Source organism: Protopterus annectens, chromosome 8.part0 (genome assembly GCF_019279795.1).
Source record: "Protopterus annectens isolate FY-2018-M chromosome 8.part0, PAN1.0, whole genome shotgun sequence".
Lineage (NCBI taxonomy): Eukaryota > Metazoa > Chordata > Ceratodontiformes > Protopteridae > Protopterus > Protopterus annectens.
In genome coordinates this window covers 284040724-284058593 of record NC_056741.1, presented here as the reverse complement: position 1 = coordinate 284058593, position 17870 = coordinate 284040724, and the positions used below count along the sequence as shown (strand labels likewise).

The 17870-nt window shown below is 37.5% G+C and overlaps 1 protein-coding gene across 1 annotated transcript in view; it reads right to left on the bottom strand.

The window, feature by feature from the left end:
• Positions 1-17870, bottom strand: part of RHBG (Rh family B glycoprotein) — a 371751-nt gene that overhangs the window by 194297 nt on the left and 159584 nt on the right. Inside the window, exons 3-4 of the mRNA XM_044079784.1 lie at positions 6914-7064; positions 3108-3255 (exon numbers count right to left, since the gene is read on the bottom strand). Of these exons, the coding sequence (XP_043935719.1) occupies positions 3108-3255; positions 6914-7064 (299 nt within the window). The remainder of the gene's footprint in view (positions 1-3107; positions 3256-6913; positions 7065-17870) is intronic.

The window sequence follows — 17870 nt, the reverse complement described above, 5'->3', positions numbered from 1 at the left end:
CCATGACTATAAAAAAAGTCCACAAAAAACTAGGAGCGTTATACAGAAATAAGCAATTTCTCACCAAAGCAGCAAAGATTTCAATAGTAAATTCCCACCTTATCTCCACCCTACTTTATGCCTCTCCAATATATACCAAGCTAAGGCAATGTGATCTAAACAAGCTAGAGACCTGCTACAACAAAATCGCCAAATTCGCCGCAGGGGCATGCTACCATAGTCACCACTGTCTCTCACTTGCTGAACTGGGCTGGCTTGAACTCCCTCACCTCCTTCAGTGGTATCAACTCTCACTTGCCCACAAACTAGTAAACCATCCACTAAATGTCCCATCCCTCCAGAATCTACTCCAACCCTATCGCACCACCAGACCACTAAGATCCAGCAGCAAAAAATCACTTGCAGATCACTAAAGCCAATAACTCTGCTGGTGAAGCACTATTCTCTTGCGCCATAGCCAAATTATGGAACTCACTCCCACCCACAATTACCTCCATGCCATCATGCACCCACTTCAAAACTTTACTAAAAGTGCAACTAAAAATATGTTGGCTATGCCCTTGCAACTCCCACTCTAATATCATCCACCCCATCCAACCACTACCTTTCTTTCCACTCCACTAACTACCTTGATTATAGCAAGCTCAGATGCTCATAAGCCAGTACTTATTATACAGCACAAACTTCTTCTTCTTGTAACATTTGTTAATGTCTGGTATGCACTTCACAGATAAAGATTCTAGTTGTCTACTGATGTACTATGTTCTTCATCTGTAAATATGTTGTAAGTAATCACTATGCAAATTGTTAATTACTATGTAATCCAATGTAAATACTGTCTGTTTATTTTAACTGTGGAGCTTTTCTCCCCAGGCCTCTGCTGAAAATGGACCTACATCTAGTCGGACACTCCCGGTCAACAAATTTAAATAAATAAATGAATCTAATAATAAAATGAGAGGAAGGGTGTCCCCAAATGAGGCTTATCTGAGCAGTAAGCTAGAAAAATCAGCACTGGGTTCTTTGCAGAGTCAGAGGGCTTTCTTGTGTGGATGGCAGAAAAAGACTGAACACTCACTTCCTGTGACAGCCGAAGGCTTCCCTCTCAGAATATACTCAGCCAATAGGTGACACAGGAAGAGAGAGGAAAGAGAGATGGAGCTTTTAAACCTGGCCATTACTGGGTAAACTTGGCAAATAACCAGAAATGCCTTTGAGACAGTGGGAATGATTAACATTTAAGTATATATCTTGTTAACAAGTTGCTTTGCACCGTCCAGGGTTTAATTTCCTTAGCCTTCATTGGCCTGCTGTGCTACTCTAAGCAGGTCACATGGCCAAACTGTACTATGAAATAAATGGATGGCGCAGTGGTGTAGCGGTTAGCATTGTCACCTCACATCAAAGGTTCTCTGGTTTAATTCTCACCTGGGGTTTCTTCTGTATGGAGTCTGCATGTCCTCCCTGTGTTCATGTGGGTTTCCTCTGGGTGCTCCAGTTTCCTCCCACATTCCAAAGACATGCATCTGGGTGTCTGCTGATAATGAGCTGTGTCCAGTCGGACTTCCCCAGTAAACAAATATAAAATAAAATTTTATTTAGATAGTTAATAAATGGGAAAATGTGTCTGTGGTCCTTAATGGCCTCTGGGACTGCATACCTAGTAACTATATATGAAGCTATGGCTGAGGGAACAGAGATTTCAATAAATGTCTCTGTTCATGACAGAAATTGAACCGTGGCAGTAAATGATGATGATGGACAATTCTAAGGAAAGATTTCAAAAGACTAACCAAGTAGATAGAAAAGGGACAGTTGTTCAGTGCAAACAAATAGAAAGTTTTGCAAATAAGCCATAGTAAACCTAATGTGAATTTATGACATGAGACTAGGTCTTGTACGAACTGCATATGACTTGAAACTAAGCCCAGTATGAATTGGATATGACTTGAGCCTAAGTCCAGTATGAATTGGATATGACTTGAGGCTAAGTACAGCATGAATTGGATATGAGTTGAGACTAGGCGTAGTATGAATTTGATATGATTTGAGACTAGGCCTAGTATGAACCGGATATGACTTGAGACTAGGCCTAGTATGACTTGGATATAATTCCAGACTTGAGGAGCTGTAGCTCTTCTCAGTTCATACCATAAAGAATGGGAGCCCATGCTATGGATGTGCTAACTCATGTTTTGGAAATGTAAATAGATCTTTCTGACAATGAAGGAAAGAGGAAGGAACATAAGCAGCAGATTTTAAGGATTAAATATTCATGGATCTTGAAGTGCCAATTTTTGTTTATAGAAAAAGTTGTAGATCCACACAATGTACTAGCAGAATGACTGGTGGAGAGTCATTAAAAAGAGCATTGGACATGCATAGGATGGGTGAGGAGGAAGGTGGGGCTGGAGTACAGGCATACTTCTCAACTGTCCAGAATTTTGCCGAATGTCCAGATTTTTGCCTAATATTTTTGGTTTGCTCCTCATAAAAGTTGTAGTTTACTAGCCAATCACTGAAGACTGATGTCACTAAATAATGACAGATATTTGAGTTTCAGGCTTTATATTCTTCAGAAAATGCAGGTTACTACAAAACATCATTCCAGTACTTTCTAAGTTTCAGGAGCAATATTTAAAATCTGTCCTTGAGTTTGGACCTTTGTGCCCCATTATTTTTTTGCTTTGTGAAGAATTCTTGCTCTAAGAAGTTGAGGTATGGTTTGGTCTAGAATGCTAAAGGCACTTACTGTACTAAATTAGAATTAATAATTGTCTCCTAACATCAAGCAGATAAAATTTAAGATTCACACTGAGTCACCTTCACTACTTCCTATGCCGTATACATTGCTATATTGTTTTTAAGTGTCCTACACATGCAATCATTTACACTTTCTTGCATTAAACAATATCAACAGTTGCCCAATTTCCCAACAATGCCATCTATTTTCACCATCCCTGGTGTAATTATAAGCTGTAGACTGACAGATTCATTTTCTTACTTGTAATAGCAACCGATTTAGTGTAGCTGGCAACTTGCCAGCATTTCTGAAATCTAGGACAAGACAGAAACTTCCTGATTAAGTCACAAATTAAATTACTCACCAATCATAGCAAAGATATCAGAGTGATACACAGAGCCTTCTCTGTGTCTGCTCTTGTGTAGATCTGGTCGATAAAGAACCCGTGCTACAGTCAGTCCAAAGTATGCTCCAAAGGTATGAATGGTCATGGATCCCCCAGCATCCTTTGCCTGACCGATAAATAAGAAAACACAAAAGCCACAATAAATATGTGTTGTACATATGAAATTATACTATTTTTAATGACACTGAACAGCTAGAACTGATATAAAAGATAATTTCTCATATGAATAGTGGATTGTTTTACTAAGATTACTGGCTGACATACAAAGCTGCTTTCCACTTATTATGGGAAATACAGTAAAAAAAATAATGACTTCATACATCATTTAAAATGTGGGACAGTATGCATTCTCTTTGAGCTTATATGATTAACTTTCTAGCTTATATGGTTCATTTATCTTTATATAAAATATAATTATTTTGATTTTTTAATCCTACTTATGGCATTATTTCAGTTGTTTTTCAGTGGTGTACCAATGCACAGTCCTGATGCATGCATTGACATAAATGCATTGTGTGTCCCAGTACTTGTATGGGGTCCAGACATTGGTTCATCTGATAGACAAGAACACACACAGATGGCCCACCATTACAGTTAATGGAGCATCACAGTATTTGGTCTATGGTAAGATACATTTAATCAGGAATTGTCAGCATTCAAATTGTTTACAGTTAGGTAAGAGAAGAGGAACAGTCTGTCATGTGACTTTCCCAGTACTGTAAATGCCTTATAATTCTAACAACCGTCTATATTCAGGCATCACATAGAATATGGGCAAGCCAAGATGTAGCAAGCTGATTGGTTTAAATATAAGCTATGCCTGTCAGAAACTCATTGGTTGCTCACAGTGGATCACATAGGATGCTAATCTGAAACCTGGAGACAACTGCAAGTGCTACAAGATAAATCAGACTTAGGTCAGTATCCCTACATGGCTATCCAAGTCCATTATATAGATGCAGAAAATATGTCAGAATCCGGGTACCTGTACGGACTCAGCCAATAAAGTCCATGATGAATAGTGACACTAATAATGTGTTTCTGTATCTAATATGAGTGTGACAATCATGTTATATTTATCTCATACTAGACCATGGATTTAAGGGAGAGTGGGGCTCAGGAGAACTATGTTGCCACAGAGGAAGAAAAATTATCAAGCTCAACTCTATACCTCAGGATAAAAAAAATATTTAGTTTTCTCCTCCAAACAGAAAATAAATCTTGAGAGTACGGACAATGAACATAACTTTAAAAAAGAATAATCAAATTATACATTGTTATATTTAAGATGTTAAAATTGAGCTAATCAGCATTTTGCACTTCTTTAAGATAGACCATTGTGTTACATACAAGAAATTAATCATACCATTAGCATTGATATGACTTATCTATGTTTCATTGTCTATTGTGATCTTTCGTTGCAATGAAAAACAGCAGCCAAAAGAAGTTAAGAATACAACAACCACAGATAAAATTATTAAGGTTCCAATGTTATTAACAGGTTAAACTATATTAGAGATTAGGAACCATTGATTATATAACTATGATATAGGCCCATATGACATTGTCTGCACATAAAACCATTAATTTAAGAAAAAACAAAAGTTATAAACTTGCTGTAACAATAGTCTGGTGTTGTCTACTTCCATCCATCCTTAACAAATGGGTTACTAGATCCAACTAGGATATAACTTTGGCCACTGTCAAACTTTGGATCCAAGGCTCGGGCTCTTCCCCTTACCCCATAATCCCCTCTTGATAGCAAAATACCCCAGACTGAATTTGCCCATACACTATAATAAAACTGATACATTATTACTATGGAAAAAATCATATTACAGAAAGCCAATGGTTCCTAACACAGGGCTTAAAGAGTACACGGCCAAGCCATGGAACAATCTGTGTGGTCAGTCCAGGAAAAAAAGAAAGTGATACCTGGAGGGGAGATAGAGGAAGTGGAGTTGAGGAAGGCTGGAAGCACACAAGATAGATCTATTGTTATGGTAAATACATTAATTTCATAGCAAATGTTGTCTCTTCCATCTGCTCAGCAACAGACGGGACAGAGTCCCCAGCTACCATAAATCTTGGAAGGTCTCATGGAAGGATATTCCATCAGGTAGCTGAATTAAAGGAAGCGCTAGACCAGGACTGCACTCCAACAAGTAGTGAGATATGAAGGTGTGGACATCTGACTGAACTGCTGCAGCACACGTCATTAATTTGTACTTTGGATAAAAAGGCAGTGGAGGTAGCGACTGACCTAGTAGAATGAGGTCTAGAAAATCCAGGCTAAGGTGACCCCCTTCCCATTGTGGACATGAAAAATATAGTCAGATGGCCAATGAAAAAGAGTCACCTTGGATACTCCTTTGCCCTGTTTTGCTGAGGAAAAGGAAACAAGCAACTGGTCAGTCCTTCTGCCATTCATGTACGATGCAAGTAAAATCTAAGACGACTATACGAGTGAAGAAGATGTAGCATGTACTCCCCATTATTGGCAAAATGGGGAAAAAAACAGGACGATTGACAAACTGGTTGAGTGGTGATTCAGAAACCACCTTAGGAAGAATGGATGGGTTTGGTCTTAAAATGACTCTATCCTTTTGGAAAAAAAAGTAAGGAACTTTACAGGAAAGCACATGAAGTTCTGATACTGTTGGTGCAGCAGTAACTGCCACCAAAAACAGAGTTATCCAGGAATGAAATTTCAAATCAGGTGTAGCTGCCTGTTCAAATGGGGGTCTTTTTAAATCCTGCAGAAGAATGGTTAATATCCTAAGTAGGAACGGGATCTCTAATAGGGGGATCACAACAAGAAGATGTCCCTAATGAAGGCCTTAGACAATTTCAGTGGAGCAAAGGGTGATTGATCTTCCCCACTGTGAAAACTGGAAATCATTGTCAACTGAACCTTGACAGTAAAGTAACTAGAGCCACTGTGAAAGAGAGAGGCAAAGAAGTTTAAGATAGTGGGGAGAGGAGCTGAAAAGGGATCTATATTCCTACTAGAAGCCCACATTGAAAATCTTTTTTATTTGGTTTTGTGAATCTTTCTGATCAAAGGCTTCTGTGAGGATGTCAGAACATGTACAACTTGGTATGAAAGTCTGGATTGTCTAACCATTGCTGAGACTATACTAACAACAACAAAAAAAACACAACAACTATAAGGGCAAACACCAGAAAAAAAGAGGGCAGCAATAACAGCGACAACTACAACAACTAGTTTATATCAAAGTAGGGTTCAAAGGAACCTAGAGGAGTAAAATTAAAAAGGCAGCAAATGCAAGTGGGAGAAAGTAGAAGACGAAAGCTGAAAAGGACTTAGATAAGTCACTAAATATCCCAATGACAGAAAAAATCTGCCCAAAAAATCAACTTTGCTGTCACCCCAAAGCTGAGTTAAAAGATCACGTGCAATCCAAATGAGCAGCAAACCAGATCTGAGGTATTTTGTTATCAAGAGGGGAATTATAGGCAATGGGAGGAGCCTGAGCCTTGAAGTCTGAGAGTGGCCGAATTTGGAACCAAGTGGGATCTGGTAAACCATTCATTGAGGAACAGATGGAAAAAACAGCATCAGATCTAAAGCTAGAATGGGAGTTAGTGTTGATCAACACCTCATCAGATCCAGTGGGGAGGGACAAGGGTAGTGGTGCTACTACTGGTCAGTTTCGATGTGATCAGATCTAACTTATGTTACTGTTGAGCATTTATTGGTAAGAAACAGCAAACCCTAGATGTTTTTTCTTCTTACTTACCCCCAGCACGCTCACAACAATATATTCGTTAATCGCAAACAATGTTGTTTCAAAGATAGTCATCACCAGAAGCTGGACAGGACTTGTCTTGCCAAGGACACCTCCAAATGAAATCAATACACTTCCTGTACAGAATTCAGCGTTGATCATACTGAAATGATTTAAAAAAAAATGTGACTCAGAGATACTTCTACTAAAAGGTATTCACAGTTATGAAGTGATACTTGTAGAGACTATGGCTAGACTTCACCAGATTCTTACGTGCAACATTCATGCAACTCTTCACAAATCATATTTACATCTCAAAATGGAAATGAGATAAAACTGATAAAGCAATTCTGTATGATTCACAGACTGCCAACAAGTGTTTCTACATTTATGAAGAAATTACATAAATAATGGAGGTTCACAGTGGCAATATTCCAACACATATATAGACCTTGTACATCTTCTTTTTATGCAGTTTAGTAAATTGGGCATGTGTGTCTAGATAGCATCTTGTGTATTCTGTGGTTGTACTTAGTATATATTGTTTTAAACAAGCCTTACCACCTCATTAACAATCTCCATTCAACCCAATATTTCCTGACGTTTCAACACATTCTTAAGTTTTAACTGGTTGAAGCTTCAATCAGATGAAAAAAGGGTCAAGGCTTCAAAATAACAACAACAAACAATACTACAAATACTAATACTACTACTACTAATAATAATAATAATAATAATAATAATAATAATAATAATAATAATAATAATAATAATAATAATAATAATAATAATAATAATAATAATAATAATAATAATAATGGTAATAATAATAATAATAATAATAATGGTAATAATAATAATACTAAGTAAAACTAGATAAAAAACATCCAAGAGTTACTAGAAAAGCATACTTAAGCCGATAAGGTCTGCTCAGGGAAATGTTTTAATCACTGGTGACTATAGATTTAGACGTACGGACCCCACAACCACTAAGATCAGGGTGACTGTAAGCTATTTGTCTGCTGCCAGAATCCATGATGTTACTAGTGCCCTAAGAACCCTTAAAGCGAATAGGATTATGAACTAGTGGTTGCCCGTGTGAGAGTGAATGACCATAGGATGGAACTTACCTTGCATGTATTAGAGGCAGGAAAGACACTAGTCTTAAGTAATATCTTGCCTTCACCTAGAATGATGTCTAGACCTTAAGTCAAAATAATTGACTTTTACAGTTCTCATTCTAATGAAAACTATTATGTAGTAACCTGCATACCCTGTTTTTGCCCTGGGTCATTTACAACTCTCATTCCAGGGCATCCACATACTGGCTAAAGGTTTTGCTGCCCCATAGTGCCTTTTTTAGGTAGTCCCACTGTTTGAAATTCCTACATTGCAAATTCAAACTCCACTTCGGATAACATGATGGCACTACTCAATGCCAGGAGTCTAAATAGAAAGCTTGTCAAAATTTGAGGCCCTCCTGCAACTCAGACACATTCATATTTGTGTTATTACTGAGACATGGATTCAATGCAATGATAGCATTCCCTCTGCACCAGGGTTTATCACATATCATTCCTTCAAGCCCTCATGTAACTAGGAGGAGTATCTGTAATTGTCAGTAATGTCAACAACTCACATCAAATTACCCATTATCCAACCTGATAGCTGCTGGAGATGTAAACCACCATTAACAACTCGAGCTATTACTTCACTGCTTACAGATCCTCATCTATGTCTCCAAATATCACAGAAATTACCTTAACACCACAGAGGGGTTAAATAAAAAAAATACCTTCATGCTAGGTGTTTCCATTACCCAAGCATTAACTGCCACACTTACACCTCCAAAACTGGCTATGCTCAGCATTTACTGGACTTTGTTAATAACATTGCATGAAAGCAAGTTGTAAATTGCAACCTACAAAAGGCTCTAATATCCTTAACCTTGTTCTTACTATCTTAGCTCCCACCTGTACCCCTCCCCACATCTCCTCATCCCTAGTTAAATCTGACCAGAAGTCAGTCATCTTCTCTGGCAGGGCTGGAGACAATACCCCAACACCAAATTAGACCATCTTTAGGGACTTCAAAAGGGCAAACCTACTTAAGCTTGTAGAAGACCGATGCAAAACCTCCAACAATTCATTACAAATGGACCCAACAAATAGGGCGGCCATATTCACTTAGGATTTTTACCATCACCTAAACAACTGCAAAGAAAAGTCAGTACCTGTCTGCCCTAAATATAATGGTAAAATCAGGAATAAACTTCTCTAGTGGAAGAAAGGAAGTGATGAATGACCAGATTACTACAGGACAAGCAATTACATTCTCCCGTTCAACAAATCATATGGAATTTTATAACCTGCTGGGAGTACCACCAGACCAGGAAGTTTAAACAGCTGCACTGATACCGCAGACAAGCAGTCTCTAGAATGACTCAACTTCCAAAATGACCAGACCACTAATAGACAAGCAATTTGCATGTTTGTTATTGTTAAATTATATAAATTACTTCATTATCCTGAAATTATTGTTAATGTACTGTCTTTTAAAATCAGTGCTGTGGTATTTCTTCTGTTAGAATTTCCACTTGAGCTAAACTATCAAAGGCCGCCACTACTGGAAAAGAAAACCCTCATCCAACTATCATTGTTATAGTAAGTTCAGGTGCCATTTTCAAATCACTCCATTCATCCTAACAGTTCTAACATCCTCCAGTTGTGGAGATCCAGGAATCAGGTAAACCGTTGGATTTAACTTGCATTCAAGTAAGCACTTGTATGTCTAAAGTTATTCTCTCAGTCTTCCAATATGTTTACACAATAAAAGGTCATGAAAATGACACTGTATTTTTTCCTTTTTTTTTTCCATTTGCAAGCACTGCCATGTTAGCCCTCTTAGACTGACCCAGTAGCTTGAGCTTGTTTGTGAAGGTGGCGATAGTACTTGTACATCATAGATACAGGTCTTGTTCTCAAAGTGCAAATTTCTATAGACATAAGGGAACAAATAAGCCAATATAGGCATCATGCTTTTGCTCATTTGGCTGAAATTTAATTGTGACACGACTTCTTATGTTAGCATCAAATAGACAGGCACTAAGTTGACATGCTCTGATAAGCTGTATAGCAAAACACATGTATAGTTGGAGGAGCTCTGAAGAAAGCATTGGTCTGGACCGATATTTTGTAATGTTACTGCCTGTTTAATTTAGGATATGAGTCTGTTGAATTGATCAGAGCTGGATATTGTGCTCTTCTAGGGTACTGAACTGCCAGCTGTAAAGTTTTGGAAACCATGTGCGATGAGTCTGATGATTGACCTAGGCTGTCAGTTTACAAGTTGCCCACTTAATCTTGTATTTTGCAATTTGTGAAGCAATTTTATTGTGATTAGCAACTATTAGTGTGGTGTATACTCCCAATTAGACTAACATTATGAAATGCTCTGCAATGTTAGAATTTATTGCACTTTATCATTTTTTTGTTATCATATCATGTATTTATTAGCAGCAAGTGGATGTAAAACACATCCATTAGCTGTCCTTGTGGACTGGTGAGTTAAGCCATTGTTGGAAAATATCCTCCATATAGTTAAGGACTCTTGGGATTGTCTTGGCAAGTTAAAAAAGTAATTATGGAACAAAGATCTATCATTTTTAACTGTGGATATTAAGGATCTTTTTCCAGTGATACTCAAAGAGGAGAGTTATAGTTATTTGAAGAAACATTGTTCCTCGGTTCTTTTTCACATGACCCGATCATGCTTTTGTGTGAAATTATGTCCTTAATTTTGGAGAATAATTTTATACAATTTGAGGGGGAATATTTTCATATGGTCAAGGGGGTAGCTATGGGGGAGGGTTGTGCCCCCATATATGCTAACACAGTCCTGCTGGGATGGGAAAACAGATTTTTGTTTAACTGCCCTCATTGGAAAAATGCATTATTATATACAAGATTTTAGACAACTTGTTTTTATTATAGAAAGGTTCCAGTGACGACATACCAGTATTTTTGGATTATTTAAACAGTACCACACACTATTTGGAGTTTACTCACACATATAATATGCAGCATATTAATTATTTGGATATTACTGTATCACATTATGAAAATGGATTCAGGTTGAACATTTACCATAAAGAGACTTTCTGTAACTCTTATTTACACTTTTCCAGTAACCACCCTTTAGCACAGAAAAAAAGCCTGGTCAAAGGCCAGGCCATTTGTGTGGCTAGAATGACATCACTTTTTCAGGATGTGAAGGGTGAACTGGATAAGGTGGGTGAAATGTTGTACCTGAGAGGTTATGCTAAGGAACTTGTAGACCAGATTCTACAGGAGGTTTACCACAAGTGGGGCCATAAATATAAACCATTATTAGGTGTAGGGTTGAATTCTGAAAGTCTTGAACCTAATGGAAATGTTCAGAGATTTGAAAAAGCTTGTATACTACAGCATAATTGTTTTTCTTTTTTAAGATGAACCCACAAATACATGACATAGTGTGTAATGAACCAGTGTTTATTAACAAAACAGGTACCAACTTTAAACAGTTGTTAGAATCTAGAATCAGGATTAAAGAGAATGAGGGAAAGGGGGCTAAGCCCTGTGGACGCTGCAAACAGTGCACATATATTAACAAGGAGCCACATTTAACATTGGGAATGTAATGAAGACACATATTAGATTCCAGGCTGGAAATTGTGGTAGCAAACTGGTGGTATATCTGGCAAACTGTGGCAGCTGTGAAAGTTACTATGTGGGGTAAGACGGAACGGGCATTGAGGAACAGGATTTACAAACATATTTATGACATTAACAACAAAAGGAGAGTAATGCCCTATACAAACATTCCATAGTTTGTGAGGGGTTTAGCAGACTGGCTGCTAATTTCTATATCTCCTATATTGCAGAAAAAAAGCTAAGAAATTCTAGAGGTTTATTCTTAACATTGTACATGTATATATTATTATATAAATATATTTTGTGAATTTTTATGTTATTTTATACTTGTGTAGTATTATGAGCATTTTATCCTAGTTTTTAATGTGATTGTATTTTCACATTATTAATATTAATTGAAAACTGGGCATAGTAGATGTTTCACCAGCCTACTGGGATGTTTGGGATGGTATTTAAGGAGAGTTTTGAAGGAGTAGTGTATTCTGATCAAGTCCCGTCATTGTGGGGATAAAAGCGCTTAATACTTGTGTTTTTTATTAAAAGTTTTTTTATCCAGTTCCCCATTCCACTGCGATTTGTTGGATTGGCTACTTTTTCGTGCTGGGCCTTATTTTTGTGGTTACTTATACTGCCAATTAGACTAACATTATGAAATGCTCTGCAATTTTAGAATTTATTGTACTTTATCCTTTTAAACTTGTAGTTTTTGAGGCAATTTTATTAGTAACAGCAATTATAGCAGTGATATACAGTATGTCTTCAATTACACGGAAAACATGAAATGCTCTGCAATAGAATTAGCTGTTATCTGTAACCTGTTCCACCAAAATACTCTCTCTTATCCCCTCCTGCTATGTACTAGTGCACAGGAACCCTGGACTGTAAGTTTAAAAAACACCTGGGGATCTTTCAGTGTAGGATGCACCTTCCCCCTGGCTGTGCCAGCAGTGGCAGGGTTAGCTGAATGACAACATAATACAGCTAAGGACACAACTGAGTGACAGTGGTATATGCTGCCAGTGATGGTGAACCCTCAAAATGCTTCACAAAACAAATCAGTGCTACATTTTTCACCGCATATCAGTGAGAGAACAATGTAAATCTAAACACAGCAGCACTGCTTACTCTGCACAAACACACAATTGCTTGTATAATGCAAAGCTGTCTAAATTAAGTTCTCAATCTACTCTTCATTCTGTGTACACTGCCACAATTAAATATAATGAAATCTCTACAAACATAAAGAGCACAAAACATAGCTCTTTCTAACATGAAATAGTGCATTAGAAATATCAGCACATTTATATCAGAATGACTGCTAATAAAACAATAACACACACATTAGACAACTGATATTCTATACTAATACTGACTTTAATGTGAATAGATATATGTAAGAAGTGTTAACCTTAAAATATGAAAACGACAACCTTACATTCATACATTTTAATGTTACCACTTTTAGCAAACACAGTGATCTATTCACTATATAGGTTAGTATTAGCATAGAATGCCACACTGCAAAACATTATAACTGTAACATTATAACAATCAAAACAGAGAGCTGTTTTGTAATGTTACGGCCTGTTTTATTTAGGCTAGGAGTCTGTTGAATAGATCAGAACAGTTAGATTGCTATTTGGATATTGTGCTCTTGTATGATACTGAACTGCCAGCTGTAACCCTTTGGAAACTATGTGCGACAAGTCTGATGATTGATCTAGGCTATTAATTTATGACTTGCCCACTTAATCTTGCATTGATAATTCTTAATAATTCATTTTTGCAGTGATACTTAATAGTAATTTTGCTTGTCTTTTCAGAGGGGTGAAATTTGGTTGCCATGGTGTCTAGCTTGCCTGTTGCAGTACTATTAAATACATTTCTTTGATAAAAGTTATTTGGTTTCCTGGCTTACTACTAAGTGATTATTTTTAAATTGTAGTGTGAATTGCTCACTTTTGTTATACTGATACACTCTACAATTTAATATCAGTTAACTGCTAACTAAAGCTGTTCCTTTAAGAGGGCGGAAACATCACTGGACTGTTTGACAGATGGGGAGGTACAATGTAACATGATCCACCTTCTAAGATGGTGTGTCCTAAACTGAAATATTACCAAACACTGAAGGAGTACAGGATATCTGTAGCATTAGTTATTATTAACTGATTATTATTATATTGTACTGTGACTTTCTTACCTTTGTTATACTGATACACTCTACAATTTAATATCCGTTAACTACTAACTAACGTTGTTCCTTTAAAAGGGCAGAAACATCACTGGACTGGGTCTGACAGATGAGGAGGTATGATGTAATGTGATCCACGCTCCAAGATGGTGCATCCTAAACTGAAATATTGCCAAACACTGAAGGAGTTCAGGCATAGCTTTCAACTGCACAGATTTTCACAGAATGTCCAGACTTTTGTCTCATATTTGCGGTTTGTGCCTCATAAAATTTGTTGTTTTCTGGCAAGCCACTGAGTATTGAAGTAACTAAATAATGACATACATTTCAGTTTCAGACTTCATATCCTTCAAAAATGCTAACACAAATCCTATTATTCTAGCAGCTTTCTAAACTTATAAGAACAATATTTAAAATTTGTCCCTATTTTTGAGCCTTTGTCCCCCCATTATTTTAGGCTTTGTCCAGATTTCTCATGCTAAGACGTTGAGAGGTGTCAGGGTACCTGTAGCATAGCCCACATGATCTTGTTAATCCTTGATTTTTCCCTCTCTACTATAGTCTGTCTGACACTCACCATCCTCTTCATCTAATACAGGCCTTCTGTTGATCATATCTTCATTGTTATTGTGCACATCTTGGTATTCCTTTCTCACTCTGCTGATTAATGCTAATAATATCTTTCTCAGTGTCCTCACTACAATACATATATTAATTATCATTTTCTGCCTATCTAAATTCTTCTTCTTTATAATTTAATTAACCCCCTCACCTGTATCTTTCCTGTTGCAGCCTTCTTCCTCCCATCAATCCCTACTGAGTTTTACACCCCACCAAGAGTATCATCAGACCAACAAGTTTAAACAGCTACACTAATACCACAGATAAGGCAGTCTATGGAACTACCCAACTTCCACAATGGCCAAACCACTAATAGAGAAGCAATCTGCATGCTTGTTATTGATAAATTATATAAACTACTTCACTACCATGCAATTATTGCCAATGCATTATCCATTAAATTCAGTGCTGAAGTATTTACTCTATTAGAATCTCTACTGGAATAAAGCTATCAAAGGTTACTACTGCTGGATGTGCCCCCCCCCTAGTTCTTAGTTATAGATCAGGCAGTAATTTCTTTTTAACTACTTTTTCCCTCCCAAACACCACTGCATCCAACTAGGGCTCCTGCCCACCTGGTGTACCTCCTGCGCAAATACCTATACCCCCTGTTGACTTGAATTAGTGGGAAAAAAAAACTATTTCAAGTGTCTTAGTAAAGTTAGTTACCTTGTCTTAAACAGCACAGATATACATATCCGACCTTCATAGTCTTATAAATTGTTTTCCTTGCTGTACTGGGACAATACAGGGTTGAGCCTCAGTTCCTACCCACCATAACCACTTAGTCCAGCTTTCCACTCCTCTAACACCACCCTCTTAAACAATTATCCTAAAGCATAGCAGTAGTACCACCATGCCTTCCTTCAGTCACAATTACCCCTTTAACTCTCCCCACTGCCACTTCACACTCTCAACTACAACACTATCTTCCCATTAATCAGTAACTTGTCTCAATCATTAAAAGGTCCACAAATCTCCCCAGACGCTTACTCCTATAACACACTACTCCCCTCTCTAAAGTATTCAGTCTCTACACCCCTGAGAACACTAAAATCACTATTTCACTGTCCTCCAGTATCCCTTCTGTACCCCGTCCATACGTGTCTCGCCATAGCCCACTGTCTTCCAGCTAGAACCCTACTACCCTTTCTGATCCTCCTTGCTCACCGATTTCTAACCCACCTAACCTCTCTTCCCAATCACATCCATCTAAATCATACTCTCGCACCTCAAACAACTCCAGTTATTAAACCACAGTGTAATACCACAAATAGTTCACAAAAGCAACCCACCATAGCTCCCCCACTTTACCCCACCTCAAAGATCCATTTCTCCAAATATAAAATTCTAGCTCTCCAATCCCCGAAACAAAAAATACATTGCAATAAAACAACAAAAGCCTATCATGCTCTGATATACACCCCTTATCTAATACAAATAACTATAGGTGGTGAGATTCACCAAAATACTGCCACATCTACCACAAATCTAAACCCCAGCACTATCCCCCCTTCTGGCTCAAAATCTGACTCTTTATAGACCTTCCATATAAACATCCAAAGCATTTGCAAGAAAATAGCCAAGCTGCATGCCTAAATAACCCAACACTCTCCAGACATCAGTACAGAAACCTAGCTAAAGCATAATAACAGAGACAAAGAAAATGTCCACCTAGCTACAGTTTTCTAAATGTAGATGGGTGACATAAAAAAGGAGGAGGTGGGCCCATATTATATAAAAAATACTGTACAACTCACCATCTCATCTCTCTGCCTCCAGACCTTTAATAATGCTGAAATCATCACTACTCTACTCAGGCTAAATCCTCATAAAACATTATCTATTATAGACATATAAATTTCCCTCAGTAGCAATGTCAGAACTACTGAAAATGTTCCTATCTTGGGCCACATCCGATATTCCACATGAAAAAAATATCATTAGATGACATCAACACTGACTGGCTTTCTATCATTAGTGAGTCACCCCAGAATGCCACAAATCTATATGGCTTCATTCAGTTAATTACCTCTCCCACCCACTACATTAAAAATGTGGACAAAGGGACAATAATCCACTCAGTACTCACATCCTCCCCTAATAACATATTCTCCTCAGTCTCACATTCTAATGCTTTAAGTGACCACCTAACTATCTTCTTCATCAGGCATCTAACCCCTAAGCCCACATCCTTAATGAAGTCTGCAATCTCTCCCACTTTCAACAGCATACTTTTATTCACAACCTAAAATTATGTAACTGGCAACATATAGCGGATATCCCCCAGATGATGCTGTTATAGAATTCACCAAAACATTTTTTAATATCCTGAACAACCTACACCCCCTTAGGAGAAAATTAGTAAAAGCTATAAGAGTCCTCATAGAAGGCCAAATCTACAAACACAGGGTATGATACACAGAAATAATGTCTGGAATTCCAGGATCATTAATAAATCTGGGACCCAACCTACAAATATGTCAACAACACAGAAATTGCACAAAGTGTCATATAAAAGTAAACAGAAGAAATTACTACACTAGCCTACAGTCCAGAAATCTCCAAAACAGAAAAGCATTTTGCTCTGCAATAATCCAAATCCTCACACCAGGAGGTGTCACCAAACCAGAACTCACAGTGCCCAATCACAACAGCCCAGATAATACTGCCAATCTCTTTAACACCCACTTCATCAACTCAATGACTTCTGTAGTTAAACCACAAACCCACCCTCTTGACTGTACAACCCTAATAATACCTGCAAATCACACTCATTCTCATTACAGCCAGTCTTCATCTCTTAGGTCTTTGACAGTCTCCCACCCCATACTACTACAAAAACTTTCAAACATTGGCTTAGAAGAAACCTCTACTGCTTTGTTCCACAGCTATCTTGCTAATAGATTTGAAGATGTAAAATGGCACAGAGAATTCTCCTTTTATTCTCCCAGTTCCCATGAGCATTTATGCTTGGCCCCATACTATTCAACATCATCATTATCATCAGTAATCTCTCAGATGCCTCAAAATCAGCAACAACAGTCCAGTATGCCAACAACTCTGTTCTCATTTATATTTCCAAAAATGTAGACAATCTGCAGAAAATTACTCGAGAATCCATTTCATCAAAAGAAGCCAGACTAACAGACTTTCAGCCTTTTACTACTCCCCCACCAAAAAATAAATAAACTGATCTTCTTTACCCCAAGATAAATCTCAGCTCAGAAACCTTCCTTTAACATTGTCTCATCAAACAGCACCAAAACTGAAATCATCCCATATACTAAATTGCTAGGCAAATACATAAATGATAGCATCAATTTTGACAACAACCAACATATTGTAAAAAAAAATATCAAAAATTGGGTTCCATTTATAGAGTTAAACATTTCCTTACTGACCAAGTCAGAAAACACTTAGCCTCCACACTACTTCTCCTGACCCTCTTCTACTCTGT